The 16,860-nt window shown below is 43.5% G+C and overlaps 2 protein-coding genes across 2 annotated transcripts in view; one reads left to right on the top strand and one right to left on the bottom strand.

Moving 5' to 3' along the window:
* Nucleotides 1–308, bottom strand: part of LOC135220785 (probable ATP-dependent RNA helicase DDX27) — a 173,608-nt gene extending 173,300 nt beyond the window's left edge. Inside the window, exon 1 of the mRNA XM_064258262.1 lies at nucleotides 157–308. The gene's annotated coding sequence lies outside the window, so the exon portion shown is untranslated. The remainder of the gene's footprint in view (nucleotides 1–156) is intronic.
* The window catches only part of LOC135221252 (uncharacterized), a 291,718-nt gene extending 289,866 nt beyond the window's left edge, over nucleotides 1–1,852 (top strand). Inside the window, exon 4 of the mRNA XM_064259067.1 lies at nucleotides 1,808–1,852. Within this exon, the coding sequence (XP_064115137.1) occupies nucleotides 1,808–1,852 (45 nt within the window). The remainder of the gene's footprint in view (nucleotides 1–1,807) is intronic.
* The last annotated feature ends 15,008 nt before the right edge of the window (nucleotides 1,853–16,860 follow it).

Below are 16,860 nucleotides of genomic sequence, written 5' to 3'. Positions count from 1 at the left end.
ACAAAACAAGTTTCTTGTTTTGATTAAGTGACAAGACCACTGTTAAATTTCAGTAAATTAGAATTCTGTCTACAAAAGAGCTAGATAATTTTCAGCCAAAACCTAATCCCAAACATATGAGGTCTCAACCTTGAAGATTTTAGAATGAAAGCTTACCTTTTCTTTCTTGAGCTCCTCTTGACGGATTCTTGCAATCCTTGCAGAAACATCTCTTTCTCTAGGTGTTTTGATGTATTCCAGAACATCCTCCCATGAATCTCGATGATAGTCCTTTACAGTTTCTACAAAAATCAAAGTCTTGGAAGAAATCTTTCACTCCACCCATCTTTTGACGTTGCTTAATCTGACGGAAAGAAAATGCAATAGTTGTTAAACTTGGAAAAAAACTTACATAGATTTACCCTAGCCATTTACAGTATTTAAAAGGTTAATAGTATTTAAGGTTTAACAAAATATCTTTGGCTACATTTTTTTTCAAGAAATCCTTTTATACCCATCTTACAGGCACTTGAATTTCTATGAATCACTCTATCAAATAACTTTGATTCAGCAGTGCAAGATTACTTTGATTATCTTGCACTGCTGAATAACTATCAACCATTTAACAGTTCTAACCAGAATCTATCAGTATCACAGATTTATACATTTTTAAAATAATGTTACACATTGGTAACAAAGGCAGCAGCAACCTAGGAAGTGAAAACCAACTGCGTTTATATGTGTATGTGCGCACTTGCTTATAGGAAGGAAGAAAAAAATTTGGCCAATTCTATTGCATGTGTGAAACACTTGGTCAAAATTGCTTTGTGAATTTGTGCAAAAGGTCTTCCATGAAAAAATTTGGTTGTGAATTAGTGCAAAAGGTCTTCCCATGAAAAATTTGGTTTGTGAATTTGTGCAAAAGGTCTTCCCATGACAAAATTCTCTCTCTTTTTTTCCTATTCCATTACCACCAATTCATGCAGGAAGAAAGGGTCTGGTGCAGATATGGGAACTGTAACAGATATATAAGAAAATTTAGAAGTGTTCCTACAGGAAATCTACAATTGGGTTCTCAGTATGGATATCATCTAACCATTTTTTTCCATACAGACTGGTATTGCCAGATAGATGATGTCCATAGTTTTCGCACTAGGTACCTAGCAAAAATTGGTTGAGTAGTTTTGACGGTAGATTATTTTTTTAAAAATCCACACGTGAAAATCTCGGCTTAGAAAAGAGGATGCGGTAAATGACTTTCTCTCCTACTTCTGGGATAGTACAGCAGACGGTAGTGGAATTGATCTCTTCGCCTGTTGTTGAAGTAATAGGAACCAATGCATGTTTGGCCAACTTGGGGCCATTAGGTAAGTTGTTCCTTTGAAGGTTAGGAGTTTGTTCAAAACCTTCAAAATCTGGGACAATGGAGGAAAAAGGTATACAGTGGTCCCCCCCATATTCGCAAGGGGGATGTGTACCAGACCCCCCCCCCCGCGAATAGTTAAAATAAGCGAATGTTTGGAACCCCCTCTCAAATTGCTCATAAACCCCTATCCTAAACATGCAAATACCAAAGTATCCCTTAAAGACCATCCTTCATCAAATATACATAAAATATCCTATTATGGTTCATATTAATCTTTGAAATATTATTAATACTATTTTAAAGTAAATCTTACTTTTTATGTTTATACATAAATACATACTATGTACGCACTGAATGACTTAGTTACGTATGTGAAAATAATTCAGTCCCCCCATAAGTATTCAGTCATGCACGTTTTCTTTCATACTGTTACTATTTGAGACATCCATTTTCTTTTTACAGTGGAACAATGGAAATGTGAAGTCACAAATACAAATGTCTATTTAAAGTATTATCCTACATCAAATATACCATTGAATGGTATTATTAATATCATTTTAAAGTAATCTTAAACATTTTACCATTAGAAATATATAAACAGCCAATAGCAGGAGAGAGAGAGAGAGAGAGAGAGAGGAGAGAGAGAGAGAGAGAGAGAGAGAGAGAGAGAGAGAGAGAGAGAGAGAGAGAGAGAGAGAGAGGGGTGTCCTTATATAAAAGAGAGAAGTGGATAGATTATTGTACTTCTTTAAAATACTATCACATATGAATTTTGAATATAGTTATATTCCCTTCTATTATTATTATTATGCAAAAAGAAAATAAATTAATAAACATACACATGTACCATAGAAATTCTCTCATCTCAGTAAAAGAGAGAGAGAGAGTACATTATCGTAAGATATGGCAGCACAGTTGTTGGACCCCAGCCAACTCGGCTTGCTACTGGAATTCTGAGAGAGAGATGCGGGGTAATGAGCATTTTCTTTCATTTTTCTTACGTAATTCTTTTTATTTATAAACTAAAATCTTACTAATTCACTTTAGTATTTTCTTTAATGAATTTATATTCATACATCGCTTTAGAGAGAGAGAGAGAGAGAGAGAGAGAGAGAGAGAGAGAGAGAGAGAGAGAGAGAGAGAGAGAGAGAGAGAGAGATTATCGTAGTATTTGTAAAATACTTTCACATATGATTTTTGTTATTACATTTATTATTATTATTATTTGAAAATATTAATAAACATATTACGCATATATGTACCATAAAAATCTCTCATCTCAGTAAAAGAGAGAGAGAGAGAGAGAGAGAGAGAGAGAGAGAGAGAGAGAGAGAGAGAGGGGGGGGGGGGTGGAAATTTCATGCCCACGTGATGGCAGCCACAAATCAGCTCCTTCCCCCTCCGGTCACTTAACTTGATACGTATATCTGAGTTTTAGTACCTTGAGTTAGAGAAAGAATCTGACTGGGATTTCCTTCGTTCTTCCATAATTTTTAAAATTTATAAGCTAAAATCTTACTATTTCACTATGGTATTTTCTTTAATGAATTGATATTATTGCTGTATAACTTTAATTATTAATTATTTGAAAATAATAAATCATTTATTTATCATACAAAAAAACATATATCTTTGTAGTAGAGAGAGAGAGAGAGAGAGAATTATTATTTTTATTATGTGATATCATTTAAACTTATTAAACTTACTAATACAGTATTAATCAAAATTAATATTTGAAAATTAGTAAATCATTTTTGTATCATAAAAATGTATTTAGTCATGAAAATAAACATCAAAATACACTATTAGTGATTATTTTTCGTCGGAAAATTCCGCGAATGGGCGAGTCCGTCCGCGAATAATTTCTAGATAGATTCCAAAGAAAAATCCGCGAATGTGTAAGTCCGCGAATCCGGAGAACGCAAATACGAGGGGAACATTGTATCGTCTTCCAGTTGTTCCAGTCTTGTAGGAAGCATTTCTTGCTGTTGCTTGACTGTCCAAATTCAGCGACATACCAGGAGTTTGTGATTCTCATATGTGGTAAACAGGTCCACTCCTGGTTGTGGAAGTAGGTTGTTTATTATTTGAAAAGAGTGGTTGTCCAATGTCTACTCTGTTGAGGCTGTCATCTTCCTTGAAAAAGAGTCTGCTATTACATTGAGAGACCCTGTAAGGTGGATTGCAGACAAGTGCTACCTCTTTACCTGTGACATCTGAAAGATGGCTAACATTAACATATTGAGAGGAGGTGAGCATAATCCCAATTATTTATGCAGAACATTGCAGTCATGTTGTCTAGGACCAACAGAACGTGTGTCTCTTCTGAAGGGTTTGAGTTTCTTGAGAGACAAAAAGACAGCCATCACTCTAGGAAACTAATATGACAATTCTTTAGAGTAGCTGACCACCTCCCTGCCCCCTGACAATCCTCCCAATGTCCTCCCCAACCTGTCAATGAGTCATCTGGTCAGGGTGACCTGTTTTGTCAGAGATTCCTTCCGGGTCCATGGCCGAAGTATCTCCCCAACTTTCTGATTCATTTTGTGAGATCTGTTACACATTTTTTTCCTTGCATGTGACAGCCAAAATTTGTTCACCTTTTTCTGTTGCAATCTGAGTATTGGATCTGTTACTGATGCAAACTGCAGCAGACCCATCGTACGTTCTAACTGCTGTCTGGAAACAATGGGCTATGTCAGGAACCTTTTGAGGTTTTTCCTTATTCTGTTCTGTTTTGAGGGGGAGGTCCAAAAGGCCATGAACAGTATCCCAACACATTCCCAGCCACTGAAACTATTGAACCACAACCCACTTTTGCTGGTTGTTCCTCTCCAGTCGCAAAAGTGGGTGGGGCTTGTTACCTAGCTGCTGGAAATAGTGCAACTCACAAATATGACAATTTGTCAAAAAATGATATTGTTATGGACCACAATAAAGTTTCATACATACTTACCTGGCAGATATATACATAGCTAAGACTCCGTCGTCCCCGACAGAAATTCAAATTTCGCGCCACTCGCTACAGGTAGGTCAGGTGATCTACCGGCCTGCCCTGGGTGGCAGGACTAGGAACCATTCCCGTTTTCTATCATATTTTCTCTCTTCCACCTGTCTCCTTGCGGGGAGGCTGGGTGGGTAAGTATGTATGAAACTTTATTGTATCATAACAATATCATTTACATAAAATCAACTTACCTGTCAGATATATACATAGCTGATTGGCACCCTTCGGTGGAGGGTAAGAGACAGCTATTTCTGGAATAGACAGGTAAACAACATATGTTGTAGGTACAAAAACCTTGGTTCCTACCTGATAGGTGGTAGACTTTGTGGCTGTAGCCCAGGAGTCTGCATCACCTCAAGAAACTTTAGCGAGATATGTGATCTATGGCCAAGAGTTCTTGTGGGTCTGCCGAAGGGGTCTTATCCACTTACTCGGCAGAGCCTGAAAGGACTTTGTCAATGGGTGCTGATCCACTTATATGACAACACACCTTATGAAGGAGCACACAACCAATCCCGACCACCTGATCCTAACCACCATGTTAGTATTAATAATTGCTCCGAGTTATCCCCAAACTCTTCACAACAACCATAACTCAAAACCAAATTACACACGCACACATCAATTTTCAAAAAAAAATTTTAATGATACTCATCTAATAAAAGATATCACAAGAGTTCCTTACTGAACGAAAGTGACTGGCCGCCCGTGCGGCACCTGCACCTGCTCAGCAGAAAGTCTAGAACATATCTATTAGACTTATGCATCATTTAAAGGATGGTGTTAGCTCCTGTACCCAGGATTGTGCCCGCAGACACGAAAGGACCTCAAGAAAAACATTTCTCGTAGGTCACACGAACGTCCTTTAAATAGTGAGAAGCAAACACTGAATTACACCTCCAATATGTCGCTTCCAAGATATTCTTTAGTGATATATTCTCTGAAAAGAGAGAGACGTAGCTACTGCTCTCACCTCATGAGCTCTTACTCTCAGGAGTTTCAAAGAGTCATCCGTGCAAGCCTTATGAGAGTCGGTAATGACGTTCCTAACAAAAAAGGCTAAAGCATTTTTGGACATAGGTCTTGAAGGATCCTTCACCGAGCACCAGAGACCTTGTCTAGAACCTCCCAACTGTTTCTTTCTCTGCATGTAAAACTTTAGAGCCCTTACTGGGCATAGAGACCTCTCAGTTTCCCTGCCGGCGAGACCCGATAAGCCTTTAACTTCAAGTTTCTCGGCCAGGATTCGAAGGATTTTCATTCTTCGCCAGAAATAAAGCTTTGAATGAACAGATGGCTGAGTCTAGTTTGAATCCCACTTTATCACTAAGGGCGTGCAGTTCACTAACTCTCTTAGCTGTCGCCAGTGACAAAAGAAACAAACATTTTTTCGTTAGGTCACGAAACGAGGCCATATGCAGAGGTTGAATCTTCCCGAGGACAAGAACTTCAGGACCACGTCGAGGTTCCAGTTAGGGGGAGATGTATTCTTAGACTTAATGGTCTCAAAGGATCTAATCAGATCGTGTAGATCTCTATTATTTGCCAGATCTAGGCCTCTATTTCTAAAGACAGCCGAAAGCATACTCCTATAGCCCTTTATAGTGGCTACGGAGAGACGAGATTCCTCTCTCAAGAATAACAGAAAGTCGGCGATTTCTGTTACAGAGGTACTGGAGGAGGACAACTTCTTCGACTTGCACCACCTTCTAAATACTTCCCACTTAGACTGGTAAACTCGGATAGTGGAAGTTCTCCGGGCTCTAGCGATCGAGCTTGCAGCCTTGCGAGAAAAAGCCTCTCGCTCTGACAAGTCTTTCGATAGTCGAAAGGCAGTCGAGCGAGAGCGGGGAGGTTTGATGAAACCTCTCGAAATGTGGTTGTCTGAGAGGATCCATCCTTTGTGGGAGGGATCTGGGGAAGTCTACCATCCACTCCAGCACCTCCGTGAACCACTCTTGAGCTGGCCAAAAGGGGGCTATCAGGGTCATTTTCGTCCCCTTCGATGTCACAAACTTCCTGAGCACTTGCCCCAGAATCTTGAATGGGGGAAATGCGTATACGTCTACATGAGACCAATCTAGAAGGAAGGCGTCTACTGTTAGAGCTCTGGGGTCTTCTACTACTGAGCAAAAGACTTCCAGTCTTTTTGAGAGGAACGTGGCAAAGAGGTCCACATGAGGAGTCCCCCAAAGAGACCAGAGACTCCGACAAACTTCTGAGTGGAGGGTCCATTCGGTGTGAAAGACCTGGTTCCTCCTGCTCAGCCTGTCTGCCCTCACGTTCCTTAATCCTTGAACAAACCTCGTCAAGAGGGAGATGTTCCTCTGGGATGTCCATAAAAGAAGGTCTCTTGCGAGTTCGTATAGGGCATACGAGTGTGTCCCTCCTTGCTTTCGAATGTAGGCAAGGGCGGTTGTGTTGTCCGCATTCACTTGGACTACCTTGTTCGTCACTAAAGGCTCGAAGCTCTTTAGGGCCAGGTGTACGGCAAACAGTTCTTTGCAATTTATGTGCCAGGACACTTGAAGTGCATTCCAGGTGCCTGACACCTCTTTCTTTCCCAAGGTTGCTCCCCAACCTTTTTCCGACGCGTCGGAAAACAATACAAGGTTCGGGTTCTGAGTCTCTAGGGAAGTACCCTTGTTTCTCCTCAGTGGAGGCAACCACCATTCCAAGTGGTCTCATCATTCCTAGAATGGGAAAACTGTCCGAAAGAAGTCCTGTCTTCATGTTCCACGATCTCTGAGGAAGAACTGAAGAGGATGGAGATAAGGTCTTCCTAGAGGAAAGAACTGTTCGAGCGAGGAAAGGGTCCCTAAAAGGCTCAACCATTCCCTCGCCGAAGTACGTTTTTTCCCTAAGAAGAGAGAGACTTTCTCTAAGCCTCTCGTTAGTCTCTCTTGAGAAGGAAATACTCGAAAACCCCGAGAATCCCTAATCCCCAGATAGACCAAGTTCTGGCTGGGGATCAGTTGGGACTTCTCGAGGTTCACGAGTAATCCTAAGGTCTTGATCAGGTTTAGTGTCAAAGCCAGGTCCTCCAAACACTGTCTCTCTGATTTTGCTCTGATGAGCCAGTCGTCTAGGTACAGAGAGATACTGATACCTTTCAGGTGAAGCCATCTCGCCACATTTTTCATCAGGCTTGTGAAGACCTGAGGAGCAGTGGAAAGGCCGAAAAACAAGAAGGCCCTGAATTGGAAGATCCTTCCCCCCGTCATGAAACGGAGGTACTTCTTCGACGAAGGATGAATCGGGACGTGAAAATAGGCATCTTGGAGATCCAGAGAAACCATCCCAATCCCCTTGGCGAAGAAGCCGCAAGGACTGACGCAGAAGTCTCCATGGAGAACTTCTGTTTCTGAACAAATTTGTTCAGAGCGATGACGTCTAGAACTGGTCTCCAGCCCCCCGAGGCTTCCGCAACCAAGAAAAAGGCGATTGTAAAACCCTGGGGAGCTTTGATCCAGCACTAGTTCTATTGCTATCTTGTCCCACATCTGATCCACCATTCGTTGAAGAGTATCTTTCAGCACAGGGTCCTTGTAATTGGCGGACAATTCTCGCGGAGTTGAAGTCAGGGGAGGATTGTCCAGGAAAGGAATAAGGTATCCTCTGTAGAAACCGGACATTGACCAAGCTGAGAGAGAGACCCATATTCTCCTCAGATTCAGGTACCAAATAACTCTCTTGCCTGTAAGTCTAGCGGGAGCATGCAGAACACAGTTCTAACCAACTCCTTTTTGGTTAGCATCCAGCTATCCAGGGACTGAAGAGTCTCCCTCTTCATAGAAATCGTTGGCCTCATCTTCAGAAAAGACGACGACTTTGGCGTCTTGGAGCACGAAAAAAGGGAGCGTGGAGAAGGAGGAGCGGCAGGGTCAAGGAATCTCCGTATTCCTGAAGAAGAGAGCTGTTAAAACCTTGTAGTTAGAACAGTCCTTCTCTGCCGTGAGTCTCGTCTTCTGAGTCTTCTTCCAAGAAAGGATCAGAAGGAGAAATCAACTTCAAGTCTGGGTCTTCTCCCCAAATTTCTCTCTCTGTGGGAGACAAACTCCTAATTGGAGAGGGGCTAAGAGCGTGTACAGAGCCCCTATGAATCAAAGCAGACGTCTCGCGCCTGGTAGGCTCCTCGCGCTTGGCTGGCGCCTCACGCCTTTCTGGCGCTTCATCCCGGTTTGGATGATGCTTGTCTGGCGCCTCGCGCTGGCTGAATCCTCGCGCTTGGCTGGCGCCTCGCGCTTGGCAGACGTCTCACGTCTGGCTAAATCCTTGCGCCTGTTAGGCTGCTCGCGCTTGTCCGACACTTCAATTCTATAAGACGCTTCTCGTCTGATAGAAAACTCGCGCTTGGCTGGCGTCTCGCTTGTTTGGAGCTTCATATCTGGCGTAAAACTCAGTATCAGGAGACATCTCACGCCTAGAAGACGCCTCACGTCTCACAGGAGCCTCACTCCTGGCGGGAGAAGGAAGACGAGACTTCTTGACAGGAAGCCTCACGTCCTTCCTACGAGGAGAATCCTTCGAAAGAACTCCTACCAAGGCGGATACAACTGTTCTTGGACAGCCAAGAGAATCCTCTTGGAAGCCTCTACGGCGTCCTCTTCAACACGGAAGAGGGAGACCTCGAAGGCGTTTTGTCAAATCCAGGAGACGTCAAAACCCTCTTAGCTTTCTTGATCGAGGGAGGCGCTTCTTCAGAAAAGCGTTCAGGGCTAGAATCCAATGCAGGTTCTTTCCAGTGCCTTTTCAGGGGCCTGGAAAGGTCCGAATCCTTCCACCCTCGTTTAGGTGAGGGAGAAGCGGACGAAGAGAAGCACTCTCGGAGGACGCTTTTTCTATAGCGATCCTGAGCAGTCTGTCGAGCTACAGAGCCTGCTGAAGGGACGCCTGACCGGGGGGAATTCTCCACAACCTCTGTAAGGCTTTCGACTTTTCTTCTTCTCCTCTGGGCATGGGAGCTTGGAAGAGGTCTAGGCCTGGGAGCGTCGCAGAGACAGTCAGACGCCCCCTCCACAACACTGGGGGCACTCACTTCACTAAATGTGTCACTATCACAATCCTTACCTTTCATGGCAGCCATTTTGGATTTCATCCTCTGAAGTGTAGCTTTCAGATCAACGATTTCTGGGGCCGAATCTGAATGCAAAGCTTGTGAGGGCCCTGATACAGAATTAGAATCATATGCATAGTTTAAAGAAGGGTTAGAATCGTTAAAAGGCTCAATAGGCCTTGTACTACCCGCACTCTTAGATGCAGCCCTTCTCACTCTATCCCTCTCTAACTTCTTCAGATAAGAAGTTAGAGTCTTCCATTCCTCAACATTCAACCTCTCACACTCATGACAGGTGTTAGTCAAAGAACAGTCAAAACCTCTACATTTACGGCATACAGTGTGAGGATCAACCGAAGCCTTCGGTATCCTCACCTTGCAGCCTACATTCACACACACTCTCACACAACCACTTGAATCAGACATTCTTGAAGAAAAATCAAAAGCAAGTCCAAATCCAGTCCACAGTAGCGAATGCCAAAACAACGATCCAGGTACGTCACCAAAAAGTCCAATAAAGATGATCAATTGCCTTGAAAAGCGAATTCCAGTCAGGAGGTAGTAACAACAATGTTGATACCACCGGCGACAGAGAAAATATGATAGAAAACGGGAATGGTTCCTAGTCCTGCCACCCAGGGCAGGCCGGTAGATCACCTGACCTACCTGTAGCGAGTGGCGCGAAATTTGAATTTCTGTCGGGGACGACGGAGTCTTAGCTATGTATATCTGACAGGTAAGTTGATTGTATGAAATTGCATTTTTCCTAACTATACAAACCTGAGGTCCTTTAACAATAGGAAGTAACTAGCGGCAGCTGGAACGGTTGTAAGCTTCGAACAAGGGAGTTCGGTAGTTAACCCTCTTACGCCGAAGCCCTAAAAATCAAAACCTCTCCTGTATGCCGGCGCCGGTTTGGAGTGAGCGCGGAAGCGGAAAAAATAATTTTTTCAAAAAATCACAGTGCGCTTAGTTTTGAAGATTAAGAGTTCATTTTTGGCTCATTTTTTTTTCATTGCCTGAAGTTTAGTATGCAATCATCAGAAATGAAAAATAATATCATTATCATATGTAAATAATGCGATATATGGTAGCCAAAAAAAAAAATTCATAGATAATTGTATTCAAATCACGCTGTGCAAAAAACGGTCAAAGCTAACGAGTTAATTTTTTTTTCGTTGTATTGTACACTATATGTCAATCCTTTTGATATATAATACATAGTAAAACAATAAAAGCAACACCGGAAAAATATTATCACAAAATGATGTACGAATTCGTAACGCGCGGACGTAAAAAAATTTTATTTTCAAAAATTCAACGTAATTCTAAATATTGTTCTAGAGACTTCCAATTTGTTTCAAAATTAAGACAAATGATTGAATATTACGATACTGTAAGAGTTTTAGATTAGAATTCCAGATTTCGACCATTTCAGACGAGTTTTAAATTTGACCGAATGTCGAAATTTTTATATATATATTTTTTTATATGCACACATTTCAGAGATGGAAAAAGCTACAACCTTCAATTATTTTTTATTGTATTCTTCATGAATTTGCGCACATTTTGATATATGAAACTCTATAAATAGGCTAATATGAAAAGGAGCAAATATAGGATAATGCGATGTACATATTTCGGAGACTTGCGGCCGCGAATCGGCGCGCGGAGTGAAGGTAATATATTTTTCAAAAATTCACCATAAATCACAATATTGTTTTAGAGACTTCAAAATTTGTTTCAAAATGAAGAAAAATGACGGAATATTACTAGGCCGTAAGAGTTTTAGCTTACAATTGCGTTTTTTCAACTATTTCAGTAGAATCAAATTTGACCGAACGTGGTTTTTTTTTTCTATTTAACGTGATTTATATGCAAATATTTCGAAAAAAGAGAAAAGCTACAACCTTCAATAATTTTTTAGTTGTATTCTACATGAAAATTGCGCACATTTTCATATATAAAACAGCAGGCGAGGAAGTGCCGGTGTTAGCCGACACCCCTCTGGTCCCCGTAGTCTTCTTCCTTGCGGAAGAAGAGACGGGCCCTGCTCCCGAAGGAGCAGGATGACCAGCGGAAGAAACCCCCGTCTCACCGGAGCGAGACGGGCCCTTGGAAGTTCCCGAAGGAGATTTCTTAGGGGGGGAGGAGGCGACCTTCTTCTTCTTCTTAGGCTGTGAAGCCTTAGAAGATGAAGGGGGAGAGGCGGCAGACGACGACGACGACGAAGAAGATGATGAAGACGACGACGACACCTTCCTCCTCTTCCTCTTCTTCTTCGTCAGCTTCCTCAGGACCGATGTCAAATCCGTCATCCAGGGCGGAGCCGGGGCTGCTGTTGCCGAAGCAACAGGGCCCGGACGCACCTGTCTGAACAGATCGGCATCGGGAGCAGCGGCGCCACGAACAGGAACGACATCAGCAGGTGCAGGCATCACAGGAACAGCAGGAATGGAGACGGCAGGAACAGATACAGAACAGCAGCGGTAGTCGGCATCATCACGTCACTCAACAGCGGCTGGGCAGGTACGGGCAGGCTGGTACAGGCAGACCAGGTGGACAGACCAGCGGCACCGACATCCTAGGTACTGGCGGGAGGTCCAGGGGCGAGCTCTTCGGGCACACGAAGTCCGGTCGAGGCAGCACGGCAAACCCAGGCAGCGGCATCCCACATCCCCCTCCCCCCGTGGTACGGCGATCGGCCCTGCACCGATGGAGTTGGTGTTACAGACACCGACGTGCGGGGGAATACACCAGATGAGGGGGTGAAGCATAGCCAGGGGTCGACAGGGTAGCGTGGTAGTGGTGGTCACCGTGGCAATGCGTGACCGCAACAGAGCCAGCAAGATGGTAGAGCAGCCCCTGGACACTCGGCACGCCCTGCAAACCCAACGATGCCCACACCTGTCCAAGGTCGTCCTTCGCAGCAACAGCACCTGAGGAAGCAAAGGTCGGGTGATTAGCAGGATCCTCTACCCGTCCGTGCGATGTAGACGAACGGATAGAGGACCCAGAGTACAACTCAACGTCGGGGTATCTCGCGCCCTCCTCCACACTCGACAGATCGGGTGAGGAGAAGGACCTAGAAACCCCCCCCGCAGGGGAAGGCGCCAAACGTGGGAGCTGAGCAGGAGGCAGGAAAGAAGACGAAGTGTCCGTAACCAAAGGAGTCGCAGGAGAGCTCTCCGACGACTCCTTTGTAGGCCTTCGCTTCTTCCTACCCTCGTACAAGCCCCACTGCGCCTCCGACCAAGACATACAAACTTCACAGGGCTCGGCGCGGGTACACTCACGCCGACACCGAGCACACAAAATATGGGGATCGATCTCTGGAAACAGAGCGGAATTTTCCGCATTTACGCCCTTCGATACCCGGGCACAATCTCCGGAGAGTAGCGGGGCGTGGAGAATCCATAATCGATCACTTTATCACAATTAATGATGAAAAATAAGGAAATGATTGTACTTACAATGATTCACACAAAGAGAAAACACAACCATAAAACCAGGAAAGCAAATGACGAGAAGCGGGCAGAGAGCGTAGAACACACACGTCCACTCGCTGTGAGGACCGAAAGCAAAAAGTGATTTTTTTACCTCCCAGTCGCGCGAGCGCGCCTGTCGGACAAGCAGTTAACTACCGAACCCCTTGTTCGAAAGCTTACGACCTATCCAGCTGCCGCTAGTAACCTTCCTATTGTAAAAGGACCGAAGGTTTGTATGCCGTGTCGGAACAACTCTCAATTTTCCACATTTACGAACCTCAACCCCGGCACAGTCGTCGGGTAATAGGAGGCGCGGAGATTACATCGATCCTTGATCCATAATCATAAATAAACAAAGTGTACATATATGAAAAATGAATATGCGTACTTACAGTTCACTTTTACACGCACACAAAGTAAGGGGAAAAAAAAAAAAATCCTGAAAGCAAACGACGATAAGGCGGGCAGAGAGCGATGGCGAACAACGTCCTCACACCACACGGCCGAAAGCAAAAGTGATTCTTCTCCTCCCAGTCGCGCTGCGCGCGCACTGTCGGACAAGCAATTAACTACTGAACTCCCTTGTTCGAAGCTTACGACCATTCCAGCTGCCGCTAGTTACTTCCTATTGTTAAAGGACCAATGGTTTGTATAACGTATTGGAACAATTTCAAAATTCTAATGGCCGATTTGTAGAAACTTTTAGCTATATAATTACTGAGTAAGTTCACTGAAATTTTAGAATAAGGCACCACCAGGGAGATTGTAAGGAATAAAACCATGACCACATTGGCAGGGAGCATGTATGGGGAAAAAAGTTACATGAGTAGCAAACAGAGAAAAGTCAAAGGGTCTGCACAGATGGCCAGTACACTCAGAATCATGCTTCATGCTGATGGTCGCACTTCAAGGCTCAGATGTGCAGATGGCCAATGTGCATTATTTGCCTTAGTGTGGAGCATGATACAGAAACAAAGCTGTGGTGCATTTAAGCAATTAAAAATAATAGGTTTGTGACAAAAACAATCTAAATATTGGCATAAAGAATTAAAGTGAGATGAACAGAAAAAAGTACAAATATAATATATTAAAATTTTGCATCCACTGAAAATACAAATAGTCTGTCTCACCTCATCTTCACTGTCAGAACCTGACCCAGAGTAATTTTCAATTTCATCATCAGACTCAATTGTTCCAGGGCCATACTCCCCATCACATTTGCGCTGAGTTTCCATACTATACCTGTTAAAAAAAAATTATATTGTGAAGAAATGTGGCAGGTAACATATACATAATACTCAGGGAACAGGCCCCATTTCTGTGAAGCAAAATAAAGAGACCTGAAAGTACAAGTTTTAAAAGTGAAGCAGTGCCTTGGGAATAACTTCAAGTGGCTCTTCCACAGGTTGAATCAAATACTATACAGCAGCATGAAATACAACTGCCCACTGACGCCCCTCATATATCTGTACTAACTTCAATATAAAAAACTGGGGGTAAATTTTAGTTGTTCATACCTCAAAAGTTTAATGCAAAAAATTTCACCAAAATAAAAGCTATTCCTTCATGCAAAAAGCAAGATGGGTCTAACTACATCAACTTACCGAAACTGCAGAAAAATGACAAATTTTCTAAGACAATTTGTATTTTTCATAGCTACAAACTTCGGTCTTGACAATAGGATAATTTTCTAGTGCCTAGCTGGATCCAGTTAAACAATCAAGAGATTGAAACGCAAGTAATCTGTGAGATCTGGCAACGTGAGCGTATATCGGGTGAAAACTGGTAAAGACCGCACACTCACACTACCGCATTCAGTCTTTTCTTAACTGCCTGGGTGAGAGTCACAGTTACTTACTCATGGTGATTTACCCAGTTTTTTGCCCGTTTTTGCTATTTTGCTTGTGTGTGTGTGCTTGTGTTATTATGGCTTCCTCTGCATCGTCTCAACCTTGCCAATGTATGTGCACGGAAATGAAGTTTTTATTGTAAAACTAATATTGTAATACCTACTTGAACACCTGAATAATTCCTGGTCACTTACCAGCCCGAACCCTCATTTATTAAAAATTTACCAAATCTTTAGTTAAAATAAACGATCAGTGTTGCCAATCTCCTGGCAAACACCCTCATTGCCTAGTTACCAGCCCACCTGCCCTCTCACGTCAATCATAACTCAATAACTCTGTATGAGAGGGGAGGAGGGTGGGTATCATTCAGGTGTTCAGGTAGGTATTACAATATTAGTTTTACAATAAAAACTTCATATTGCAATACACCCCCTGAACACCTGAATAAGCCTGATTAACAACATTTAATTTGGAGGTGGGGAATCAATCTCCCGCCCGGGCCCTCCACTGTACCAGTTGACAGTCAATATAATTAAGCACTCACCCGACTCATTTTCTTTACCAGAATGCATTTGGAGACGAGTACCCGAGTCAGTCTCAAGTTCATTTGTCACTCGTCCAAACTAATCTCCCATGTGTGGCCTTCTAGGCCTCCCATGTGTGGAGGGAAAAACTCCCTGCACCTCTACCCTAAAGGTCAAAACTCATTGAGTGCAGGAGAGATACAAACCTGTTTCCTCTCAGCTGGCTATGTGCCTCACCTGAGTAGAGGAAAACTGAAGACCTCCCATGTGGCTCTCGGCCTCTCATGTATGGAGGAAATCTGAAGACCTCCCATGTGGCTCTCGGCCTCTCATGTATGGAGGGAAACTGAAGACCTCCCATGTGGCCTTAGGCCTCTCATGTACGGAGGAGAAAACCAAAAAACGTTGTGGTGTCTGTCGTTCGTAGTGCTGTCCTCTCCTGTAGTGTTGTGCCTCCCTGTCTGTTCTCTGCCTGGTTGCCACTTGGAAGAATACCCTCTGATAGACCCAGACCTGTTCTTTCCTATCTGTCCTAATACTTAAAATCCTCTCGTGATATGTCCTATCATGAATACCTCCTACATATCCCTAATATTCGCTCCCTACTCTAATACTAACTCTGATCACTGACTCGTATTAACTAACGGCTATCCCCTATAAACTGCTCCCCACCCGCTGCCACGAATGGACCTAAAGAAAACCCTTCGTTGGACGGAAACTGAACATCCCTCAAGTAGAAGGAAGTGAAAACAGAAACCGACTTCCAAGTCACTGCCTGCAGATTCGCCGATACTGAAAAATTTCTTAAGAAGGCTGCCGAAGTTGCCATCCCCCTAATGCTATGAGCTCTGACTCCTGTCAACCCTGTACTATCTGAACCGGTTGAGCCTTCAGTTATTGCTTGTCGAATAACTTCCCTGAGGAAAAAGCTGATTGCGTTTTTGGAGATCGACCGAGAGGGGTTTTTGGGGGAAACGAATAAGGTTCTGGGTCTGGGTTTCAGTTTCTTCGTCTTATTCACATAAGCTCTCAATGCTCTCACCGGATCACCGGACATAACTGCAACACTTTCTCGTCTCCTCCCACGAAGTCGGTCAACGCGTGCTCTAAACAACCTGGGAAGAGGATTAGACTCTGACTCTGTCTTTGCTCGGAATTCGGGAAAGTAAGACAGGAACAGATCCTCTCCAACCCACGAAATATCTCTGGCGATAGCCTGAAGTTCCCCTATTCTTCTTGCTGTTGCTAACGCTACTAGAAAGAGGACCTTCTTCGTCAGCTCTTTCAGCGTTAAATTCTCCAAAGGCTCGAAATCTGAAGAAGTCAGCAAACCTAAGACCATTGAAAGATTCCAGGGAGGTGCTTGAGATGGGGTCCTCGTCCTCTAGATCTTGAAAGACCTCAACAAATCATGAATCACTCTGCTGGAAGATATTTCAGGTAGATTGAAACGAAAGGTGCTACTAAGCCCTGCAATTGACGAGTACGAGAGGTTCTTCCTTTGTCTAAGGAAAAGCTAGAATTCCGCTATTTTCGGAATTGTAGGACTGCATCAACTTCTATACATGGCCCACCGCACCTGGTATAGTC

This window comes from Macrobrachium nipponense, chromosome 2 (genome assembly GCF_015104395.2).
Source record: "Macrobrachium nipponense isolate FS-2020 chromosome 2, ASM1510439v2, whole genome shotgun sequence".
NCBI lineage: Eukaryota > Metazoa > Arthropoda > Malacostraca > Decapoda > Palaemonidae > Macrobrachium > Macrobrachium nipponense.
Note: the sequence above shows the minus strand (reverse complement) of the source record. Positions and strands in the feature narration are given on the sequence as shown.